At 41.4% G+C, this 24120-nt stretch overlaps 2 protein-coding genes across 8 annotated transcripts; both read right to left on the bottom strand.

The window, feature by feature from the left end:
• Positions 1-16: 16 nt before the first annotated feature.
• On the bottom strand, positions 17-6431 carry epx (eosinophil peroxidase). The gene is given in 17 exon segments (XM_081713842.1): positions 17-707; positions 793-895; positions 1007-1090; positions 1192-1356; positions 1498-1652; positions 1654-1707; positions 1842-2079; positions 2309-2479; positions 2655-2913; positions 3009-3169; positions 3521-3884; positions 3993-4199; positions 4367-4496; positions 4863-4995; positions 5182-5357; positions 5614-5713; positions 6395-6431. Coding segments are annotated over 17 exon segments (2595 nt in total). The 3' UTR covers positions 17-649.
• On the bottom strand, positions 6111-23623 carry hps5 (HPS5 biogenesis of lysosomal organelles complex 2 subunit 2). Of its 7 annotated transcripts, none has more exons than XM_027019941.3 (23): positions 23160-23294; positions 21583-21695; positions 21094-21204; positions 20941-21005; positions 20591-20783; positions 20272-20402; positions 19940-20170; positions 18755-18826; positions 18349-18437; positions 17306-17484; positions 16884-17048; positions 16199-16358; positions 15300-15417; positions 14411-14557; positions 14269-14331; positions 13516-14108; positions 12909-13029; positions 12591-12740; positions 12336-12455; positions 11956-12069; positions 10624-10730; positions 9942-10311; positions 6111-7169 (listed from the first exon to the last, which is right to left on the bottom strand). In XM_027019941.3, exons 2-23 carry the CDS (start codon positions 21682-21684, stop codon positions 7115-7117), a joined length of 3456 nt encoding a protein of 1151 aa, XP_026875742.2. In that variant the 5' UTR covers positions 21685-21695; positions 23160-23294; the 3' UTR covers positions 6111-7114. The 7 variants fall into 7 exon arrangements, with proteins under 7 accessions (XP_026875742.2, XP_081568421.1, XP_026875738.2 ...); XM_081712295.1 differs by lacking the exons at positions 6111-7169; positions 23160-23294 and adding exons at positions 8466-9744; positions 23301-23623; XM_027019937.3 differs by lacking the exon at positions 6111-7169 and adding an exon at positions 8466-9702.
• Between the last annotated feature and the right edge of the window lie 497 nt (positions 23624-24120).

Here is a 24120-nt window from a genome sequence, read left to right on the forward strand (position 1 = left end):
TGCCTGACGATATCTGGAGTGTCATTGCGGAATTAAGTGGCACATATCTGATCAACAGTCGCTAAACAGTTGTCACTTTCAAGAGGAAGAAACTGTGACGGCAGTAAATCAGTCTTTCTCACATGTCTTGGCTTTTTGCCTGGACGAAAAGGACTAACATATTGGAAATGGGATCATTTTTCAGTGTGGGAAGGTGGGGTGTCCTCCAATGCAGAGTCGTTTGGAAATGAAGCATGACACACCTCTAACCTGGGCTGAGGTGAACAAAAAATAGCACAGCAGGCTTCAAAGAAAGTGAACCTGCCCCATCTCACTGTATGCTACAGAACAGGTTTCACAATGAACAGCACAGAGAGCATGTCTACATGAGTCAGCTCTTAAAGAATTACACTCACACACAGTTTAAATACAAAAAGCCAATCCGTGCAGATAAAACAATACTGTACAAAAATGTTTGTACAAGACCAGTTTTGTAAAGGACAGTCCTGAACATTTTGACCAACAACTTTAATTAAATAAGTGGGTATTGGCAGACATGCATTTTGACAGTTCCCAATATATTTAGATGTCTCTGCAGAGTAAACACTCTTCTTGCTACATCAATAAATAATAAGAATATCAGTGAAGGTAAACAAACAAAAAAGAACTCTCAGTGTTTCCTCTCACAGCATGCTGTCCTGATGGGCTCAGCTTTTCTGAGCAATTGCCTATGAGGAAAGAAATACTCATAAATCCAGCAACTGATGCTTAAACATCAGATTCAAAAAACAAACCAACCAACTCCCTACATACCTTCTGTAGCAAGTCATTATTAGTAGCATAGTGGCGATACCCCCCAGCACTGCCATGACTGCAGTGGTGGTGGAAAGTGCAGGCAGGGGCAGTGCATCAGACTCTCTGAAGGAAGAACATCTCAAACATTACAACAAAAAACTGGAGTTTCCCATGTAGGATGGGAGTACTTTAATTTAACCAGTGTGAAAACTTCTTATGTATGCATGCATACCTGAACAGATGAAAGAGCCTGGTGTGTTACTGCACTGCAGGTTTACAGGGCAGGCAGAGAGCTGGTTGGAACACTCATCTATATCTGAGACCAAGCAGTGGAGAAATGTTAAATGTGAACTTAGTATCATTCCTGACTCCCATCAAAGAAGGCTTGAGGTATTCGGCAGAAATTTACACACAGACCTTGACAGGTGGGAGTGTGTGGGGTCCACAAGTGTGTGTTGGGATCACAGGTGACTCGTGTAGCCCCATGTAGCAGATAGCCAGAGGGACACTGATAAAAAACTGCAGAATCACACAGTACAGAGAAACCGAGCTTCAGGCGCGGGACAGGACCACACACTGGGTCTGACTCAGGGACCAGGAAAGAAAAGCACACAAAGATAAATCTTTTTTTTTTTTTTTTTTAGAATTCTCTGCCCATGATATAGTTATGTATAACAGTGTAACTCTTACCCAAACAGAAAGTATTCACTCTCTTTCACATACCAGTGTCTGGTTCTTTCCATGCGGAGAGGTTAAGGTGTGTGACGTTTGGATGTGTGCAGGGCAGAAGCTGCTCTGCGTGGAGCGTGCGTATGAAGGCGTCCAAGGGCACCAGTCTGATGCGGGTGTTGTCACAGATGATGCGTGAGACAGACACTGCGCAGCGAGCGTCTCTGAGCGGCACTGAACACACCCTCGTGCTCCCACCAGAACCTCACAGAGAGCCAATGACACCCCTTCATTAATTTGCCCACTCATATATCACATACGTTTAGTTGATAGTTTGAAATGAGAATCTGAGTTGGAGGAAGCAACTTTGAGTTTTCGTGATTTGTTCTTCAGCACACCTGTCTCCGTCTATGAGAGCTCGAAACTGTTTGGCGAGCAAGCAGGCTAGCAGGGGACCCACTCTTCCACCTGGTAGTGCTGGCTCTGAGATGGCCTCCACCCACACGTCAATGTTCTGTGCTGTGCCATACAGAGCAAGCAACTTTCGCACCAAGCCTACATTTCCCAGTATCCCTGCAAACTCAGACTTGTTCGCAGGGATGGGGAGGCCACAAAGTTCACGCCATGCACCATAACCTGCATATAGACACAGAAAAGAAAGACACGTCAAATTAATGCTGACCGTGATCCTGTGGGGATCATGTTTCTCAGACTAACAATATTGAGATCAGATTTTTGTGAAAGGCAAAACAAAAATCTGTGCTCATGTGATAAATATATGAACTTTAGTCCAGCCAAGATGGAAAAAGTAGTAAGAGGCTATGTAAGTGATAATTATGCCACATGAGAAGGAGCCAACTAGTACCAGGCAGGCCGTGGTCTCGTCCCCTCTGCAGGTTGAGAGCCCCCAGGTCCAATGGAAGGCCCTCCTGAGCTTGGAACAACCTTTCGGTCAACTCCTCCACCATCATCTGCTCTGGAGCCTGGAGCTTTGCCGGGGACAACAACACGCCCCGCAGCACTGGATCTATACCACCTGTAGACAACATCACAGACACTGTGGCCATGTTCAGCAACAGTGCATGAGGGCTGTGTAGCTGCCACTGTGCATGCGCACGGTTGGCTGTATTGTGGGAATGTATTTCTGTTACACAAAGAGAAACAACATTCATGGGAGTTTTTACATGTATGAGTGTGTCTTTGACATGCACCTTCTTCCACCACTCTCCAGGGGGCGAATAGTGAGTGGTGTAAGGGCATAGGGGGGTTGTCAGGGTGGAGCTGATGACCAGGGCCCAGCCTGCTCACCACTGGATGCACGGTCACATGGGCAAAGCGGAAGGCTGCTGCAGAGAAGACGTTGGTGATGCTGGGGTCCACCTTGGGATCGTAACCATCATAGGGGGGGATGAGCTTCGAGTACTCTTTGTTTCCTAGGACATGGGGCAAGTAGTGATCCCATGTCAAGACCTGAGTGAGAGCAAAGAACAGGAGTTGCCTAAAACACTCTAATGTAGACTTTGTACAATTGCAGATGGAGGTGAGACTAGTGGAACTATTTTCACCTGATGGACAGCTCCAAGGATTTTCCTTGCCTCTTGGTACAGCGTGTCTGGGCCCCAGTGGGGGTTCACCCTGTGCAGCTCCTCAGCCAATCGATTATGCTCTCGCAGGAACAGTGTGTGCAGAGCAATCATGCCCAGGTGTTCATTGGCTCAAGAGTCACCTGAAACACCCCCATCAGAGCCCAACACAGACAGAAGAGCTGAAGAGCACTGACCCTGAAGAGTGTTAATAATATACCTAATTCCTATTAAGTCATTGGCCTAACAGCCTGCATTGTAGGGAATGCAGCAGTACCTGTATTTAAAAAAAACATTTAAGGTCTCCCTATAGAAACTTAACATGATGTCAACTGGGATTCTCTGTCTAAACAGGCATTAAACAAAATAAATGTTTTCTTTTTAAAATGATGTAATCATTGCAATGACTGATATGGTTAAAACAAGGTATAGACAAATGCAGTTGTAAAACATACTCAGCTTGATCACCTGAATACCAACCCCTTGTGGCCTACCTGCATGAAAACAGAAAGTCAAGTTCCCCATGGAGGTTAGTGTCTTTCTTGTCATTGACTGTGAGATGGTCTCCTGGCTTGGACCACACGGGTCCAGTTGGGTGTGTTTGCGCGACAGGTAGGGAAGGTAGGCGAGCCCCTGATCTGAGTGCGGCTGGTTGTGTGAGAGCAAGCCGAGATGGGAAGAGCAGTTGCGCAGGTTGAGGGAGAGCTCTTCCGAGCTGCCATACACCATGCTGCCATACACCACGATGTTGAGCTGCTCTCGATGGTACCACATAGCTGATTGGCCCACACAACTGGGAGCGGAACGGAAAAATGGCATACAGCTCTGAAGGCCCGCACGAGGGTCAGACAGAGGGATCTGAGAGAGAGAGAGAGAGATAGAGAGATGATTCATGTATGTGTGGGACCTTGTCTGTGTGTGTGGGTGGGTGGGTGTGGCTGTGGGCATGTGCGTGTGTGTTTGCACCCAGATAGGAAAGCATGGTGTGTCTCTGCTGCAGGTGTGGGTGCAGTCTGCTCCCATCTTAAATGAGGTAGTGCTGGGACTCTGAGGGGTCAAGGTTAGGTCATAGTCAATCCACTGCCACCACTCAACCAGCAGGTGAGACAGAGACACATCCAGAGAGATGTTTTCATTCTGTGTATATAACACCTCCTGGGATACTGCACGGACCTACACCAAGACACATATTAGAATAATGAGCACTGTGCAATGGCTATAATTTACTTGTACATTGCATGAATATGCATTGTTAATGTAGAAAATAAAATAGAACTGATGTCTACACAATATGTTTTACATACAGATTAATAGGCTGTATATAACAAGGGAAGTCCTACTGGAGGTAAGATGAAGTTGTGGTAGCTATGCTGGGGGTCCCAGCCTCTGGGTGCTCCATGAAGATCCTCATACTCTGGGGGAAGCCAGCGAGCATATGGGGTATTAGCAGCGCCCAGAAGAGGAGTCTGTCTGAAGAGGAATCGAAACAATTATACAAAGAATGCTTGGGTGTGTGTGTGAATGTGAATGCAACTGCACAGCTGTGGATGGTATTGTGTTGGTGTTGTGGATGCTGTGTTGCAGCAGTGTTTTTGGAAGGCTGTGTGTATGGGGGGCGGGTGAATGCACAGCTGTGGATGGTGCGCTGTTGTGTTGCTGTAGTGTTTGTGGAAGGCTCTGTATGTGTGTGTGTTTGCATGTGTGAATGCACAGCTGTGCTGCTGCAGTGTTCATGGAAGGCTATGTGTGTTCATATATATGTGTGAGTGCATGCCTGTGTGAGAACACAGATGTTGTTTTGCTGCAATGCTAGTGGAAGGCTCTGTGTGTGCATGCCTGTTGTTACAGTGGCCCGTGATGGTACGGTAGCGCTCAGACAGGCAGTCTGATTTGCACACAGGTCTCTTCATCTCTGTGGAACACCCTGTAGCATCCAGCAAAGTCTCCATGTCCTCTGAGCTTAATAGCTCTAACACACAGAATCCATGAAAATATATATGCATAGATTTGTTTGTGACTATATGCATATTATATTATAATATATGCATAGATTTGTTTGTGTGACTGTACCTGTCAGTCTGGGCAGTGTAGTGGTGCAGTGAGTGTGAACTGGGCCTGTATCATTTTGGCCTATTGTGTTTACGTGCAATTATACCGGTATGGTTGAGCTCAGCCATGGTATGTGTGTACACCATCTCTCTGATGATTTCTATTGTGTTGTACAGTAGCACTGCGGCACGGATGTGAGATCTCGTACTGGAGGTAGTCTGCTTAAACACAGCTAGCAAGTCAGTGGGGTGAAAAGAACCTTCTGATATGGACAGCTTCACTCTTGAGAGGGAAGTGAACCACAACAGAAATGTTAACAAAACAGTATACATTTACAGCATACACTCTTACACTGATGCTTATTAGCATGACTGTGCCCCCTGGGAATACAACCCATGATCTTGGGGTTACTAAACTCTAGCAGGTGAGCTACAGGAGCTCTAGATAGGATATTATGCATACGATTCTAATTCACCACATGGACAGAACAAACTAGCACTCAACACAAGCTAAGTTCTAAAGCTCTTAGGTTCCTGACCTCTCATGGGTGTGTGTGTATGCAGCAGCAGTTAGTTCTGTAGCTGTCTTCAAAGCCTCCTGGAGAAATGTGGAGCCCAAATATCTGCTGCTCACTTTTACTGGTTATTATAGAATTCAAATAATAGTGTTTCTTTTACAATATATGACATTTCTCATAAACAAAAAGATGTGTGTATCAAGCAAACAAATGAAAGACAAGCAGAAAATCTAACTTGGGATTAACAATCATTGAGAAATTTTTAGATTTTAGTAAATTTAAATAATTTGTATTAGCTGGTGGTTGCGATTCTTTTTAAGAGAAAGACTTTTCTACCTGTTGAGTTTGTGTCAGTAAAATGAGATGCAGACAGGGGCAGCAAATACATTAGAAATGCCAGAGTCAAGAACAAAAAGGGTGCCTACAAAAGCAACAACAAAATTCACTCAATAGAGTCAAAAGCATTTTAATATTAGAAGAATAATATATCTGTAGATTTTTAATGTAACAACATAACTACTAATTATGCTTACCATGCAAACAGTATCCATCTTTACTGAAGATCACTTGATTTTCACAGCAGGGTGACTCTGTTCCAACTATAACATTTCATGCTTCAGTAAAAACATCTATGCTTACAGAGTGCCAGGATTTACCAGACACAGTAACATCTAAAACTAATGCAGTGCAGTGTAAAATCCTGTGTTCAAGCGTCTTTTAAAGTCTAGTCTTCTACGTGTGAGTTGCTGACCCTCCAATCAGACATTGTGAGGGTTTAGACATTTATACTCATGCTCCAAACCGTTTGGTATGTGCAGAATTCTCTTATCTGTGTGCATGGCGTCAATAACCCCACATCAAACAATACTGAACACACACACTGCTAACCCCAATAATCCTCAAAGTCAGACCCAATTCCACTGTTTATCTAATTATCAAGCCAGTTTTTTTCCAAGTTGCCATTCTCCCTCTGTGTAGGCTTTATTCCCACTTGAGGTACAGAGTTGTCCAGGAAAACCTTTTATGTTATTGACTCTTACTGTGACTTTTAATGTTACTGAATTTTAACTGAAGCCTTTGTGTACACTATATACACATGAACTGACAAAACATCACTTTGCTGCTCAGTTCAACAAAGGGAAAAAAAAATCAACCAAAACAATCGCTGAGACATGATCATTCCTAGGTAGCACTTTTGGGTGTAGGTAAATGATGCAAAACACTTATAGTAAATGAGTATTGTGTGCTGTGGAGGCATGGCTGAGACTCTTCTGCAAGTCAGTATGCCACTGAGGAATGCGCCCATTTCAAAGTTACAAAGATCAGTTAGCACAAAAGCACATTTAACCTCCCCTTTCTCCATGTCAAACGCACTACATCAGCTAGAACAAGAGCCTTTGAACAAACGTCAAGCTGGAATTAATTCCTGAACATCATTTGTAGTCCTCACTTTCCAATTTTAAGTCCTTCTTTTATCAATCCTCTAGAACGTTCTTTTTCCTCCCCTCCAGGTGTGTAGAAGTTATCTGATAGATGTTGTGCCAGGATGAGAGTCATCATTACAAGGAGAGGGTTTACTGGAAAAGGGACAAAGGACATAAGGAGGTGGGCAGTATAAATAAGTGATCATATAAAATAAGGCTACCTTTTGATTAAATAATGCATTTCAATTTACTGAGCTCTGGTCAACTCCATTTACTTTTTTTGTGTTTTGATGTTGACAGCCTAGCAGACAAGACACCTGCTAGAAATCATGCAATGTTACTTTGATAGGTCCTGACCTGGTCAGGCACTTACACCTGGTGCTTGTTCCAGCATCATAACGCTACACTTTATAATGCAACAACTTAATTCCAGTGTGCCATGGTCAGAACAGCTTTTGTGTAGTGGCTATACCCTTCGTGACCCTCGGTCAGTTCTTTATATTTCCCTGGTCTAGTCTTCGCTACATTGCTTTTGTGTGCATGTTCTGCATTAGTTCACATTAAAAGTTCACCACGCATAAGTATCCAGCAATGTTGGAGTCCTTGACAATATTTCACATAATTGCTTTGACTGTGACAAATGTTTTTTCTGAATACAAACCCATTTAAAGAATTTCAAAAGACCCATTTAAAGAAATTAGGGTTGTTTTAGTTCAGTCCTTTAGTACAGTTTAGGACAGAAAAACAATAGGCCACACATGAAAATCCACATTGCCTTCCATCAGCATGTAGAAGGCGAAAGCAACAAAAATAGATCTAAACAAATATTAATTTTCACAATAATGACACTTTAAACACTTCAAAAACCACTGTCAACAATAATTAAAAAAATTAAGTGCTTGTAAACAGGTCTTACAGTAATTTATTTGCAACAAAGAGGTCACAAGTCACAGTGCACAGTGAAAAGAATCATGGGCAGTTACAAAAAGGCTGCTTGGATCTCGGTCATTCTTTCTTAAAAACCAACATTTGGAGGGGTTTGTTTGTGCATATGGCCCCTGCTGTTCAAGAGATACAAATACTATAACTTAACCAAATTGGAATTTGCCAAATTCTTTTGCCAATTTGAGTGGGTGTTGTAGTCATGTTGTAGTCAAACATCTGGCCACAGATAATACGTGTGTGTTTGCTGCAAGAAGACGTATGCACGTAATAGAAAGGGCATAATCTACTCTACAAGATGGTGAACTTTGGTGCTTCACTTAGCTGCAATGCTAAACATCTTGGATTATTCTACTGAATAACAAACATAATAGGTTCCTTATATTAGAAATTGGTGCTAGATGAATTCATTTTCTTTAGTTCCACCCCAAATTAAATTAGATATCCAAGTAAGCAAGCAACAGAAAATACGAATAAACAATAAAGAATATGAATAAACAAACGATCTTGGGAAAACATCTTTATTACCGCCTTTTATCATGAGAGCCATGAGACCAAGATTCCATCTGCTAGTGGTTAGAAGCCACAAAATCACCCCCAATGCCTTTTAATTAGTTTTTTTTTTTTTTTTGCATAATCTTCATGTAAGGAATAAATCCTAAAAGGCCTTCATACATAAAACTAAACTTAGTTTCTACAAAGAATGTGCTTGTATTGTTTTGTATTTAAGGCTCATTTAGGGTACAAACATTTTTAAAGGACAATTTACTAAGCCAATGCAATAAATAAATAAATCTAAACAAACATTACTTTAAAAACAATATAAAACAACGAGACATTAATACTGCTCTAAAGCCTCAATAAAAAACTGCAGTAACTGGAAGGTCAGCTAGTGATACTGCAATCAAGGACCTCCAAGTAACAGAAAACTGCACTTACTAATACATAGAGGTAGGGCAAACCCAGATCACCATATCGCTGTGTTGGCAAGTCCTGATCATGCTTTAAAAAGCTTAAGGAAATGTAGGGTAACAAATCTTTTTTTTTTTTTTTTTTTTTTTAAAGACAAGGTCATATTTCCTTGTTATGCACATCCTTCTCACATACAGGTTTTGTAGCATCAGAATGCAGAGATGCGGTACTAGTCAGAGCACACACATATGAGTTGTAGTGGAATGCTCTCTGCTAAAGGTAAAGAGTTTACAGAACTTTTTGATCCACTCCTAAGAAAGTGAAACACTTCATTAAATATTTTTCAATAAATATGCTGGATCCTGAACCAGACATTATCACACAGTGATGCATCAAGAAGCATGAGCCAGTCAGACTGAAACAAGCAGCTGGCTACCATCACTTTAAAACTGCACCTCATCTGAGCCACTATATACTAAAGCGAAACTCGGGTAGAAAACAGCACCACAACCACAAGATGTTTTGTTAAAAAGAGTCCAAAGAACCAAAGTGTCTCAAAAGAAGGGCATGAATCTAGAACCAACTATATGTTCATACTGAGAATTTCAGAAAAGAAAGGCAAAAATGGATACAAAGCAGCAAACACTGAGAAAATTATGCTCATGGTCCCTGACATAACATAGAAGACAGACTCATTAGTACATTCAAAGCAGATTGTCTTGCTGGTTGGTGTAGGGAACAGGGAGGATGTGAGGAGATCAGGAGTCCATCTTAGGCATGCTGAGACCAGAGGAAGCGATCACACCGCTCCAGCATTGTCTGGATCAAAGCTCTAACACATGGATACACACACACGCACGCGCGCATACACGGACTAAATGAATGCAGTAGGTGAGGCATATGTATATATATAAAAAAACAAAACAAAAAAACAACAACAAAAAAAAGCACAGGTAAAAACAGGAGATAATCATTAAATTCATTAATGCTCAACAGAGACTCCCATTATTAAGGTTGCACTAATTATATATGGATGCCTAATAGGGTTCTCTACAACCAATGTGAGCTCACCTCTGCCTCTTTTCTGCCACTTTCAGCAGCTCCCACACCAGTGTTGAGTGGGGGCTGAGCTCTAACTGTAGCCCACACTCCTGCAGTGCTGCGAGGGCACGATCCGACCCCACCACCCGGGCAAGCCGCAGAGTCACCTTCTCCACGCTCATCTGGCTGCTCCAGTCTGCTGAAACGTGAGCCAGGGCACCAGGCCCACCTTCACTGTTAGTGGAGCCTCTGCAGGTGTGGGCACTGCTGCTGATAGCTGTGCTGGTAGGTCTAGAAAGGAGAGGGGAGGTGGCTGAATTTGAGGGACTGGTGCTGTTACTGTGCTGCTGACAAAGCTGAATCAATAACATCCACTCCTCCATGGTCTGTGGAACTGTACCTGCAGAAAACCAGATGCATACCTATCAGAAGCACGTAGATTATCATCATTCCACAGGCGTTTGTGTGTGTGTGTAATATCTATCTATCTATCGAGAGAGAGCTAAATATATATTATGAGAGAGAAATTATATATATATATATATATTTTCTTTCTATCCATCCATCCATCCATCTATCTATCCATCTATCTAGAGAGAGAAAGAAACAGAGTGGTACAAATTATTTCTTTCCTTTTCTGGTGAGCTTGCTTTGATCATTAGCATTAATAGTTTAGTTCAGAGAAGTCTTGTTAGTTATTTGAGATCTTTACCATCGGGCTCCTCCAGTAGGCTCATGTCATCCAGTCTGCAGATGGCAGAGAAAGCCTCAGAGCGACGTTGCAGTTCATTACACAGGTACAGGTAACCTAGCCAGTACCTAAGAGAGGGCACAATCTTCTGTTAAACCAAGCAGGATGCAATGGAAGCTCCTCTGAGATTGTGTGCTCATAGTGGAAATGGGGATGATTAACCCTCCATACAAGGAAGTTGGCAAAACTGTCCATTTTGTGGAATCCCTATGAAGACATGACAGCCAGCAGACAAACAAGAAGAAACAAATTACACAAACTATATACAAGAAACAAACAAACAAAGAGGCTCTTAGTAGTTTTGGATACTTATGTGGCACTTCAGGCTAAATAAAACTACTGGGAGAGGAAATCCATTTTCCACCTGGCTATAATATTTTTAACATTGCAAGAAATAGATGTGGCAGTCCCAAGTGATGGAAATCCAAAGGAAGGAATATGAAAAGTTGAAACAACAGGAACTGAAAGAAGAAATAAGAGAGAATGTGGAAGGCAAACATCAAGCTTGTCACAGTGGTGATTGGGACAATTTGGGCTGTGAGCCCCAAGCTAGAAGAATGGCTTCAAACATCCTAGGAATGATATCCTCCATCTCTGTCCAGAAGAGAACACCAAAAATCCTGGGCCACAAATTCAAAACATCCATACCATTATACCATCATACCATTATATTACAAAGCCAGCCTTTGTAATATAATGATAGAAAATTCAATTTTCCACAGGTACATTTGCTGTGTGTGTGTCTTCTCTCTCCCACTAATGTGCTTGTCCCATTTGTAGAAGGGGACGCAACACACATTCCTAGGATCTCAGGAGGACCATCATTGCTCACTCATTTGAAAGTTAAAATACAACATGTTGAATTAAAGACAAGCACTTTTGCTCACCAAGATAGCACTGATGGTATGGGCACTGGTTTTACTCCATGTTCGATTTACTCTGTGATGGTGTGGGCTCTTATTTACTCCATGTCTATCTTGGTAATGGTGGTGCTGGAAGTTGTTTTTCATCAAAATTCCCTTATCTGACATCAGCTACAGTTTTGAGCACACATCATATACAATATTTATTACATAATCTTTTAAACCTTTTAAAACCATGGAGAAATGCACACCTCTGGAGAAAACCTGCATTAGCAATGCAAGTCTCAGTAAAGTGCATCGTAATGTCATTCTAAAAGTTTTAAAATCAATAGCAAAGAGATATGCACACCATGGATGTAATCACATTTAACCATGCTCTTTATCTGTGTGGAATACTTAAGTCGGAGAGCTGGATGTCTGCTGCACTCACCCATAAAGCCTGCAGGACTCCAGCATCTTCTGTTTGGAGGCAACATCAGCAGGCAGGCGGATCAGCATAGACAGCAGGCGCCCATAACCCCAGCAAAAGTAGTGAGCGTGCCACCTCGCATCACAGCACAAAACAGTATACACATAAGACTTTCGCCAGTACTCTCTGTGGTTAATATTATTTTTATAATACACACACGTGCATTATATGGTAAATGTTCTACATCAAGAAACGATATAAAAAAGAAAATTGAATCACAATGCAAGTCACTTCGTTTTTCCACCTCCCCATACACATACACACAAGTAATAGTGAATCACTTTTTTTTGTCTAGACATAGGCTGAATTTAAGTCTGGCCCTTAGAATAAAATATGCGTACTTTGGGTGTCCATCAGTTGTCAGTGTATCATCTTTTTGTGGTGCATCATGGGTAAGAGCCAGTTCAAGCCAATCTTGTCGCAGCGTCTCGGGCTGAAGAAGGGACCCCAAGAAGGAGAGTCTGGAGAGAGTTTTCCATTTTATTGTTATCTGTTACGCTAAATCTCGATTTTTTTTTTAAATGACCAAAAATGATTACTGACAGCATACAGATACAAATGTGTAGTATCTGTACCCCTCTAAGTGCAACCAATACCTTTGTTCCTCAGTCTGGGACTGAACCAGATTGTCTAGGTAAGGCAAGAAGTGCCTGGGCTCAACCATGGCCATGATGTCAGAGGGGAGGACTGTAGGATAGAACTGGGGGTATGCACGAACGGCTACCTCGCCATGCCTCTCATACAGTCTACAACAGATGGGAGAGATCAGAATATTACCATGCAATAATCATGATCACTAAATACAAACAAACAATATGCTGCTGCTTACATGAGTAAATGCAAGAAAATGTCCTATGAGTGTGTAATACTTAAATTAAACTAGACACCATTTGTAATATTAGCGTGTCAGTGACCTGTAGAGGTGTGAAAGAAGTACAGGGGAATTCCAGGGTTGCAGGTCCCTCAAACAGCGCAGTGACTTCAGCAATTCTCCTTTCTGGATCACTTCCACCACCTTACTGGCCTGTGTGAACTCTGTACAAACACACATACACAGTGCAACATACATTTCCCACATGAGTTGACCATTTCATCTCCCATAGCCAGCTAGTTTCTGCTCTTCTGTGATGTAATCTGACACAAACACTGACACTAGGGCTGACTAATGTCCATCAATTGTTCAAAAAAAAAAGAAAAAAAAAAAGAAGAAGTTTCTATTCACATAGAAATCAAAAAATAAAAAGGCAGTGCAGACTTCAAGCAGGGTGCACAGGATTACCAGAGCGATAAAACACTTAGCCCTAGCTGCCTTGTCAGTGATGGTTGATTTGAGCTCAATTCCATTCTTTCAACAGACAACTAGTTTTGTTTAATCTAAATCTAATTTTAAAAAAAAACTGAGTTCAGAATTTTTTTTAAATCATTTTTTTACTTATTAAGAATTGAATATAGCAAGTCTGAAGGATACAGTATAATAGTCATATACAGTAGTGATAAATGTAAAGACTAGGAAAACCTCACCCAGCATGCCAGAAATGAAGGCTTTCAGGACATCTGGCTGCTCTCTGTACCTCATCGTACACATCCTTCTCACTCTGTCCTGGTCCATAAGGAAAAAGAACCTCCGCAAAAACACACACACCCTCTCAAGCCCTCCACTGACCCCTATGCTTAACTCTTCTGATCCTCCTGGGCAGCCAAGTTCCATGTAAAGACAAGCCAGTCGAGAAAGGTCATTCTGCAGGTCAGAGGGCAAGGGTTGTTGAAGTTTCACTGTAGCTACTAACGGTGTAGACACAGCAACATGCAGGGGTTGACTGAGGTTATTCTCTGTAATGCCTGCCCCCTCCATATGGGTTGAGAAGTGGTCTGCTTCTTCCCGGGATCCTACTGCACTGTCAGACTCAGGAAGGGTGGCCTGAGAAGGCTGGGTTTCTGTGTCTCTCTCTTTCATTTCCAAGATCCTTTTCTCCACTCCCTTCTTTTCATCCTTTCTCTCTGTGCTGATTTGATCCTCTGGGGCCAGGGTTGTCTTCAGAACAGGGACCCACTCTAGGAGAACCTTTTCCAGGCAGGCCGGGTCCAAAAGAACAGAAGGGTCCTGGATCTGTAAGCTACAAGGGGGGGCGGGGGGGGGGGGGGGTGAGAGAGAGAGAAAACGCACAACACACTCCTGAGAGCTGCTTTTATTTTTTGTCAACATACTTTTAGTATAATAAGGATGCATTGCCAACCAATGGTCACTGTCACAGTGCATCTCTCAGTGGAACTCACATGGCTTTTCCTGTCGCTGCTCTTAGCTCCTGTAGATAATTCTCTGTATGCTCAGCTGTTGCTCTGGACGATAAACAGACAAAGGTAATGATTAGCTTGACCACTTGTCATTATTCACTTAGTGAATGCCAAAGAAACTTACTCCATGTCCACTTCATCTAAATATGGGGTCATTGAGGCTGTGGCTTCTCCCTGTCCGCCATCCCTATGGTCAGGTCGGGGCCAAAGGTCAGAGTTCATTTGCAGAGTGTTGATCTTCTCGGTGGTCTTCTTCACAAAGCTTGAGACGCTGATTACCACAAATGCACACACACACACACACACACACACACACACACACACACACACACACAGTTTTAACACCACAAACCAAAAAGGGTGTTACCATTAAGGAAAAATAAGTCCACAAGTCCACAAGACCCCAACACACAATAATTAACTTGTAAAATAAGACTCCAAAAACACAAATATGTAAAAAAATACAAAACTTAAGAAATAACTGGGTTTTATGAAAATATCACAAACGCTATGAGAATGTACCGGTCACAGCAAGTGTACCAATGCAAAATGAAAGAAAGGTGCTAGTTCTCCAAATCCACCAACCATATCGAAAGAGGAAATTAGAATATTATGGTACTGCCAAGTGCACTTAGTTGTGCTAAAACAGGATAAAAAAAAATTCCAGTTTAGTTTCATTTCCCTTTCAGCTGGCCAAAAAAAAATCAGCAGACTTTGCCTAGGTGTGGAATCTTTTAAAATTAACATGTAAATATAATCACTATTAGATATGCACCTGATTTTCTATTCATACACAGATGCCTTACTCAATTTATCATATGAATAGTGTATGCCTATTTAAGGGTGTGCACACCTGGACTCAAGTTAGTACAGAAAAACCTTTAGCTGTTTATGCTTGTACTAGCAATTATTTCTGAAATATTGCCCAACTAACAAGGCTGTACGTGTCCTTCCTCTGATGAGCTGCAGAAAGCAATGCAGTAGTTGCTGTGCATTTGACTCAGTGTAAATACCTGTCTTTAACAGCTTGCAGGGCAATGCGAGGTGGTTTGGGGCAAAATGAGAGTGGCAGGTGGAACTGAAGGCCAAGATCAGATTTGTCCCCCTCTACCCGCACACATGACTGAGAATCTGAACATCATGGTGGACAGCAGATAAGCAGAGTAGAAACAGGATAGAGGCCAGGCAGGGGAGAGGGTGGGGGTGGGGGGGGCAGGGTTAGGGAAAGCAGCAGACACAGGTGGAAGAGAATGGATGGAGACAAGGGAGAGAAAAGGTGAGAAACACATTTGATGTAAAGCATGTAGAAGCAGGATTGTAAAAACCAGTAGTGCAGGGAATGATTCAGTTGTGGCACTTATACAAAGCGGACAGAGGAGGAGAAAATCATGAAGAAGGACCGACAGTGGTAGAAATGGACAGAGCCAGATGGAGAGAGAGAGAGAGGGGAGAAAAAAAAAAAAAGTGGCTCACAAGAAACATAACTGATATACAAATGTTCACAAAATTAAGATTTAAAACAAAAGCAAAAAAAAAAAAAAAAAACCACCCAAAAAGAGACTTAAGAACATTTGACTGAGATTTTGCACTCTTGTACCACTTAACTGCTGAAAATAACAGCAAACCAACATTCAACACTTTCTTTATTTCACATGTTCACCTTTGATATGTTCTGATATGACAAAGTACAAAATTGTCAGTCGCACTTCATTACTCAAGTTGTCATATAAATTCCCTTACTGATCTACAACCAAATGCAGATATTGGCTACTAGACAGCACCAGTCCTTTTGAGCCAATCTTGTCCTAATGAGATCACAGCCACCTAAAATCTTTCTGCTATACCTTCTGGTGGTGGTCATTTGTTCATTGGCTGAATTCTGCCCTCTGTCCGCGGTCCATCATCTTCTTACCATGTTCTCCCTGCTCCTCCTCCTGAGTAAAGTTAAACTCCTTCATTCTTTCCTCCTCCAGCAGTGACTGGCTAATAAGAGAGTTGTTGTCGTCATCTGACTGGCTGCTTCTACGGCTTATAACACGGTAGATGCCAGAGTCCATCACGCTGAAGCTCTCCTAAAGGAAAAGATGTACTTAACTAAACACACACGAATCAAGGCCGACAATGGCACTCAAGAATACTTGATATTCATCACTGGACATCTTTCACACTGTATCCTTATATAACTGCAACATCTTGCAAGTTGCATATGCAGCTGTTCTGAACTGTCTGATAGATCATTTTAGCATTAAGAAAGCAAAAAATACAGAAGCCAACAAAATGGATGGTAAAATGAACCATGTGGCTTAACTTGATTAACAGTCAGACAGTGAAGCTAATAGCTCTGCAAACACATGCAAACAGGACCGAGATATTGTACAACCTGAAGCCCTATGATGAGTGTAATCTGCATATACTTTAATCCCAGAAATTAAACTACTTCAACTGATCAATACATTAAATAACAGTGAGACATGCAACACAGAAATGATGTGCTCATCTTAAACAATCTGCAAGAATGAGCTCCTGTACACCATGCATATAATACTTGAGAGTAGTTTGCTTTGATTTTGTCCTGCATTTCCAATCGTCAAACACACATGAGAGGAGATGCTGCTTCTGCGACTGCTGCAGGCAGAGTCCATAGGTTCCAACTTGCTGATCACATCCTCCAGCTGGTCAATCAGATCCTTCTGCTGCTGGGATGTGGAGCTGAGCTGAGCCTTGAGGTATTCCAGGCGCTCAAGTGGGATAGCCTTCCTTGCCTGGAAGTAAGTAGTGAGTAAGGGAAGTAAGAAACATAGAATGAGAGAGATAGACAGGGACAGAAATACAGTAACAGACAGGGAAACAGACAGACAAACAGAAAGCAAGAGAAAAGAAATTAAAAATTATAATTTGTGTGTGTATTATACCAGGCAAGACTGTCCTGACATATCCTATTTAGTGTGTAAAGAGCATATGCATGACTAAGAGTGATTTTTAAGAGTGCACGCACGCATGTGTGTGTGCGTGTGTGTACCTTGCATGTTGTTATAGCATGCTGGAACATGTAGCAGACAGTTGCAGCCAGTGTCCAGCTCTCTCGCTTCATCAGTCTCTCCACACAGCGTTCAACAGGCAACAATGACAGGTGAGACAAATGTCCACTGCCATGGAGGCAAAACAGCTCATTACGGAACACTGCCATCTCTACTACATCTGGGGGGGGGGGGGGGAATTGAGATTCAGAAGACAGAAGAACAGGCTGTAACACCAACAAGGTGATGGTCAACAGTAAAGCATAGGGCTCAGTTGCCTACACATAAAACTGTATGTAGTAAAATACTAACTAATGAAATAATTAGAGTAACAATAAAGAAATTAAAGGGTTCAGAATTTAAGGCTTGACATCTAGTTGTGATTGCCAATATTTCTACATTGCTCAGAAAATTTGTTAACACACTCAAAATTGTTACTAAAAATCTATCCAGTAATCACATTCTTGCATGATAACCGAAGTGTTCATCTTGGGGTCTGATAAAGTATGACCTTTTGTCTTAGATGAGGCTGCAATGAATGAACCTGTTTTTCAATCATAACCTGTGGGAGCACATCACACATTTAGTACTTGCTGTAGCCAATACCAAAAATCCTAGAGCAAAAAAATAAAAATAAAAAATTGCACATGCAAAACTAGCATTTGTTATGAACTGCTAGCCAAAAGCAGTTGCAAACACTATATAAGACTTCAAAATCAGTGATGTTTAGGACTGAGACTGTACATCAAAAATCCTAAAATGTTCACGGGATGTCTAAAAAGTATTATTTTCTTGTTCTGCTGAGTTACATGATCTTAGGTCCATGTTTTCAAAGACATAATGGCATCACTTTGGAAACATGGAAATGATGAATTTGGTCTGTTGATGTTTATTTGTGGGTACTAAAAACAATCTGTGGTTAGAGAAATATTTCAGGATTAAAGATTCAAGATTGAAAGCAGACATGCACATTTGTTCAGTAATCCAGAAGCATTATTCACTATGCCCATTCTTTTGTAACGTGTTACTTTGTTACTTTGCTCACCTTTGACCACAGTCCAGAGCAACACCTGCCCACTCTGGGGTGTAAAGATATAGATGGCAGTGTGTGTCCATGTTAGGAGATGCTGATCACTGAACTCCCATAAAAACATAGAGGATGGTGAAGTGTAGAAACATAATTTTAGTCTTTGGGCATCATTTAATGTAAATTAAATAGAACCTCATTCAAACTCCATGAATTTTAATAATACACTAACATTTCTTGTAGAAAGACTAAAATTGCATATCAAAAATGTATCTATCTTTCTGATTGATCTTGGGTAAGAGAAATGAGTACTTATTTTGAGATTTGATTCATTTGGACCTTTGCTAGACCTCAATCATTTCACACAGATCTCCACTCTCAAATATTGATCCATGACACAAATAAGTTGGGCTGTGAAGGTTACCTGAGGGAAAGTAGTCGCGAGAAGGCAAGAGACTGAGGACTCTTTTGCTCTGGGTTATACTGCATCTCAGTCCTAACCAGAGTCATAGCAGAACAAACAAATGTATAATCAAATGTAAAATAAAGATATTTCCTTCCTTTTATTTATACTCACCTCAGTGAGCCTGTTACTACTTGTTAGAATACATTATTAGACCTATCTTCTGCTCCATGGGGACCTCCTGTTTAATGAATGAATGAAGTTATATTTATGTAGCAACATTAAGGGACCCAAGGTCAGACACACACAATCATTCACACAGACAATTTATTAGGATAGCCAATTGACCTAACCTCCATGTTTTTTGACCGTGAGAGGCAAACGTAAATTCATGCAGACCTGGAAACCCATGCAGACCTGGGGAGAACATGGAAACTCCACCCAAATAGGGACTCAAAGCAGAGACCCTAGCGCTGAGGCAAACATGCTAAATGTACCAAATGTGCCCAGTTAATGTAGAAGTGTGCTTCCTTTGTCCTTCAGAACAGTATGAATTCCCCATGGTACTGATACTACAAGATGCTGAATGAATTGTGCATAAACACTGTATTTAAGAGTTGTTGGAAGCTGGATGGCTTTGGCTTTGCCAAGTACAGACCTATCAAGCTTTGGCATTGCTGAGGACCCCTAAGAGGGAAGAGCCAATAATCCAGCCCATTCTCATGATTCTCCTTTGACCTCTCTGATCCATAAGCTGTTTTCATTCCCAAGATCTCTAATCACTGGTAGTTTTTTTTTTTTTTTGTATTTCACATGATTCACAGTAAACCCAGGAAACAGTAGAAAGAGCATGAAAAGCCCCGGACAAGAAACTTTTAGGATGTTAGAATCACCATTTCTGCTACAAACTAAGTTTGTAATTTTTCATGCTCCAATGCTCAATTTACTGTTAATTGCTGTATGCTGATCTACCTGATTTATACTATACACCATGTGATATATGACTTGCTGGAACGTAATTTGTGTGACGGTAGAGGCTGTCCATAATAAACTAGTAACTAGATGTATTTACCAATTATTAACTTAAACATCAAACAGAAATTTGTCCTACACATATGTAGCAAACCACCTGAATTTTTCTGATAAGAATAATTCATCTGACACTGGCATTGTACTCCAACAAAATTACAATTACAGTACACATACTTAGAGGAGATGAGTGGCAATGCAGGGCAGGTGAGCAGCTGTTTAAACTGATGGGTACTGAGCACCTCTCCATCAAAGCTGGCCTCCCAGACACGTGAGCCGGGCCGAGCGCAGTACAGCAGGTGGGCAGCACCACTGGTTTGGCCCCTCAGCCCAGCCTGCTGCTGGGGGAGAAAACAAGCTCCATACTCCCCGTCACGCTCCTTATTCCCAACCCGCCAAAACTTCTCCCTGAGACAACATAATGTCAAAAGAGTGAGCTATACACATGAATGAGTTTGAATATTTTATAAAATTCACTGAAATAACACATCTATCAGCAAAACACAGACCTTTCAGTGTCACAGAGGTAGCAGCGGCTGAGAGAGGAGACAAGCAGACGACCCTCTAGGTATCCCAGCTGCACCACACGGGAATCTACTGTGGTGATGGTCTGAACTGGGAAGAGCACAAATCCTGAACCCTATAGAAATGCACGCAAGTGCAAGAAGGAAAATACCTTTAACTGCCTTTGTTATTTATGCAAAAAGAAGGAAGCAAAAAGGTCAAAATGTTATTCTAAAAATCTACTGTCTTGTGGTTACCTAAGCTATGGTGGTAACGGTCTGGACTGCACTGTTAAATAGTGAGGTATTATGATGCTCCTCCTACCTTGCCCAATTTGGACGACCCAGCACGCACAAAGGACACTTTTCCGCCTGCATCTCCAATGAACACCCGTACAGCTAATGTATCCCAGCATAGAGCTGTGATGGTCTGTCCTCTGTGCTCCCATGACACACATGCCCGTTCAGGACGCCCCCGCCGCTCCACCTGCAGGTCCCACACCACCACTGCCCCATCACTAAGAGCCACCCCCCAGCCCCCACACATACAGTCAGTGCACCGAATCAAATTCAAACATATCCACATTCCAAATACAAATAGATCCACTGTATTCAGTCTACATCAAACACAAAACACACAAAAACCTATTCAAGGACAACGGCAAAATGGAATACCTTGTTGCCACAGCGATGAAGTCTTCATTATGAGGGCAACATGCTACCTGTGTAATAGAGCCCTCCTGGGACAGAAACATGTTTTGTTACCTCTTGACATTCTAGGAAGAGATACAAATATGTACATTTCGAGGGGGTATAATAAGTTCAAACCTTGTGTGTAAGGATAAGTCTTTGTTTCCAACCATCTCTCTGGATGATGTGCAGCCCTCCTGCTGAGTTGCCAAGAGCGAGCCATTTCCTTGATGCTGCAAGGCATGTGCACTAACACATCCACAAATACAAAAAGCATAAAGGGAAACAAAGTGGGGACATGAGTCTTCTTCACTAATAAAGAAGGAACAACTGAGAGATTAGAATCCATCAGTTTTGACTTAAAAGAACAGACTATACAGCCCATCTGAGAGTAGTTAGCAGGATACTATGAGAGCCAGAATAAAAAAGTAAGTGAAAGACTACAGAATAAAAAGTGACAACACATCCAGAGAGTGAACAAACGAGTTGATTGAGGCCACAAAAGCTAATTAGCATATCATTTAGCACTGAAAACAGTTAACATTTTAAAGTAATCTAAATTCCTGAAGAATAAAAAGCTAAAAAAAAGGTATTTAAGGACATTTGCATCAGCAGAGTGGTTGTTACCTTCAGTCTGCCCGAGTCTAGACGCAGAACAGACAGTAAGGGATCTAAACAGTCAAACTCAGCCAAGACATGAGTGCACGTCTCTGGCACCACATGAATCATCGTAATGAACTCTGAGAAATACAGGGTGATAAATGACAGAAAATGAGTATGTTTCTAAGCATACAGACATGTTAACTACTCTTGACCAATAAAATAAAGCAGTCACTCTAAATTTGCCTTATAGTAGCCTAAATGAACAGATAAACCTCTGCTAGTGTTGAGTTGCTGCCTCTGGCTTGTGTTATGGAGATTATTTAAGATATTTGCTGTCATATGACTAAATAAACTTAATTGAGACAGCATGACCACAACTGACCCCATTCTTTAAAATCTTAAAACGAACGTTTTTAAATAACAAAAGTTAGTTATACATAGTAACGGTTCACTTTTATTACAAAAAATTATAAACATGTGCGTCGCTAGCCAATTTGCTTGCTTGGCTTTGGGTTAGTGATTTTTCTAAATATGGTATATAGAATAGTACAAGTTCAGACTCTGACCGTTTAATAGCTTTAATGAACAGAAACGAACTTGTCAGAGAGACATTTGATAGCAAACTTGGGGATTCCGACAATATAGGCTAATGACAGCATGCACGGCTTAGTTCTGCCTGTCCCAGCTAACAGTTACAAAGTTTGAAGGCAGCGTCAAATTCTTTTAATCAAAGGCCCTAGCGGTTAGCTAGCTAACGCTAGGTAGCTAACATTTATTACTGGATAAAAATACAACAGCATACTATCGATAAAAAGTAGTATAAGACCAAATGACTGATAATGAATTCACTGCTATAGGTTAACTAGGTTAATAACTGCGTCGATTTCTAACGTAAACAAGGTTGTAGGTGTTTGTCTTGGTTGCCAGCAATAAAAATCTGCAAAATTACTTTCGCAAATACCGTCTTAAAGCTAACCTAATGCGGAAACATTTCTTTAACTTTACCACAGTTAAATTAGCTATCTTTAGCTAACCGAGATTAACTACGATAGCTAGCCAGTTCCAGACACTTACCTAGCTAGCGATAGCACAACGGTATGACTGAGCATCACGGGACCAGCATGAACCCGAAAATAGTAAGTTAACGCTAGGTTTGCTGTTAAATCAAGTAGTGAGCCAACTTAGGTATGCTAGCGTTAGTTAGCTAACGCTAGCTGCATTAGGTTAGTTATCTAGCGTTATACCCATATGTAAAGTTAACAAGCTCTTAGCTAGCTAACGCTAGTTAATTAATCTTACGGTAGATTATGGTGTGGGTTCTACCTAGTTGCTTTTATTATTCCTGAGAAGCCAAGATTAAGGGGCATTTGTAGCCATGTTAAAACTCAAACTGGTTAACCTAGCTAACGAAATACGTAACTTCAAGAAAACTGGTAAAAATTTCAGTTGTAATATCTATCCAGCTAGTTTAGCTAGGTTAACTATCCTAATCGCCTAACTACGGATAGCCTAGGTTAGCTGTCAATCAGGTAACGATACACGAAAATGCTTTTATGTATGCGGTAACTTGCAAACACAGAGCACGCCCCAAACATTCCTACCTTTTGCTCCGTATTGATCAATTTAAGTCATAACCGAGTCCTATGGCTAATTCTGCTGACTCAACCAGTTCTCACAGATTCGTCCATCTGAGTTTTAAAGTCAAGTCTGCCGTTCCCCGAACAACACTTGCACTCATTTACCAGTTAGCTAGTGAGCGACGGTACTTCTCTTTCTGAGTGGCAACTTCGCTTGATCTGCCGGCACTACTTCCGAAACTGAAACCGCGTTTGAAGCGCAGATTTATGCAGACCGAGGGATCTACTTATTTTGAAAAACATTTCACATTAACTATTCATTATGGCGTTACAGCGTTCAACGCCTCATCTAAAACAAACAAGCAGGGCAAACACCATAATAACCATATGCACAGTACAATTTGACGTTTTAAAGCTTCTGATTCACCCGACTCATGCAAGCGCACAGACACAGAACAAGCGATGACGGGGTACCACGGTCCATTACGAACCTTAGTATCGATTGCTATACGAGATACCCCAGAGACTGCAGCATCACTAAGTACAACTAAACATAGAAGTTATTTCTTACACAAATCATATTCTTGCATAAACAAGTTCATTATAACTATAGTATTCATACCTTCCTTAAAGTGCAAAGGCCAGAATATAATACAGAATACATACTTTGACGCTGGGCTGGGGAAAAGGGTCTTATTTTAGAATCATCTGCCAATGCAATTTTAAAAAGTATTGATCAAGCCTTGCAGAGACAGCCTGTGTTCCACTTTAATCATCCTACAAAGAGAACAGCCCCATAACCCGAATGACCTCCATCATTACATTCAACCAAATATAACAAGATTACTTCTCAACTGCCTGCATCCTTATCCATCAAAGCTCTCGAACACACTGAAGACATGTTAAACAAACATCATCTTCTTGGGATTCTGTATCCAAAGGAAACTGTAAACTGAAAAGTATTCCATGTACTAGATACTGAAAG

This window comes from Electrophorus electricus, chromosome 4, assembly GCF_041902795.1.
Source record: "Electrophorus electricus isolate QZ-2024a chromosome 4, ASM4190279v1, whole genome shotgun sequence".
In the NCBI taxonomy this organism is placed as follows: domain Eukaryota; kingdom Metazoa; phylum Chordata; class Actinopteri; order Gymnotiformes; family Gymnotidae; genus Electrophorus; species Electrophorus electricus.

Bases quoted from the DNA above. Each gene is read 5' to 3' on its own strand.
- hps5 (XM_081712295.1), bottom strand. From the start codon at position 21,684: ATGATTCATGTGGTGCCAGAGACGTGCACTCATGTCTTGGCTGAGTTT. The intron at 21,205-21,582 runs GTAACAACCACT...TGGATGTGTTAG, and splicing joins TAGACTCGGGCAGACTGAAG to TGCACATGCCTTGCAGCATC. The intron at 18,827-19,939 runs GTATGTGTACTG...GACTCTGGTTAG, and splicing joins TTGCCACTCATCTCCTCTAA to GACTGAGATGCAGTATAACC.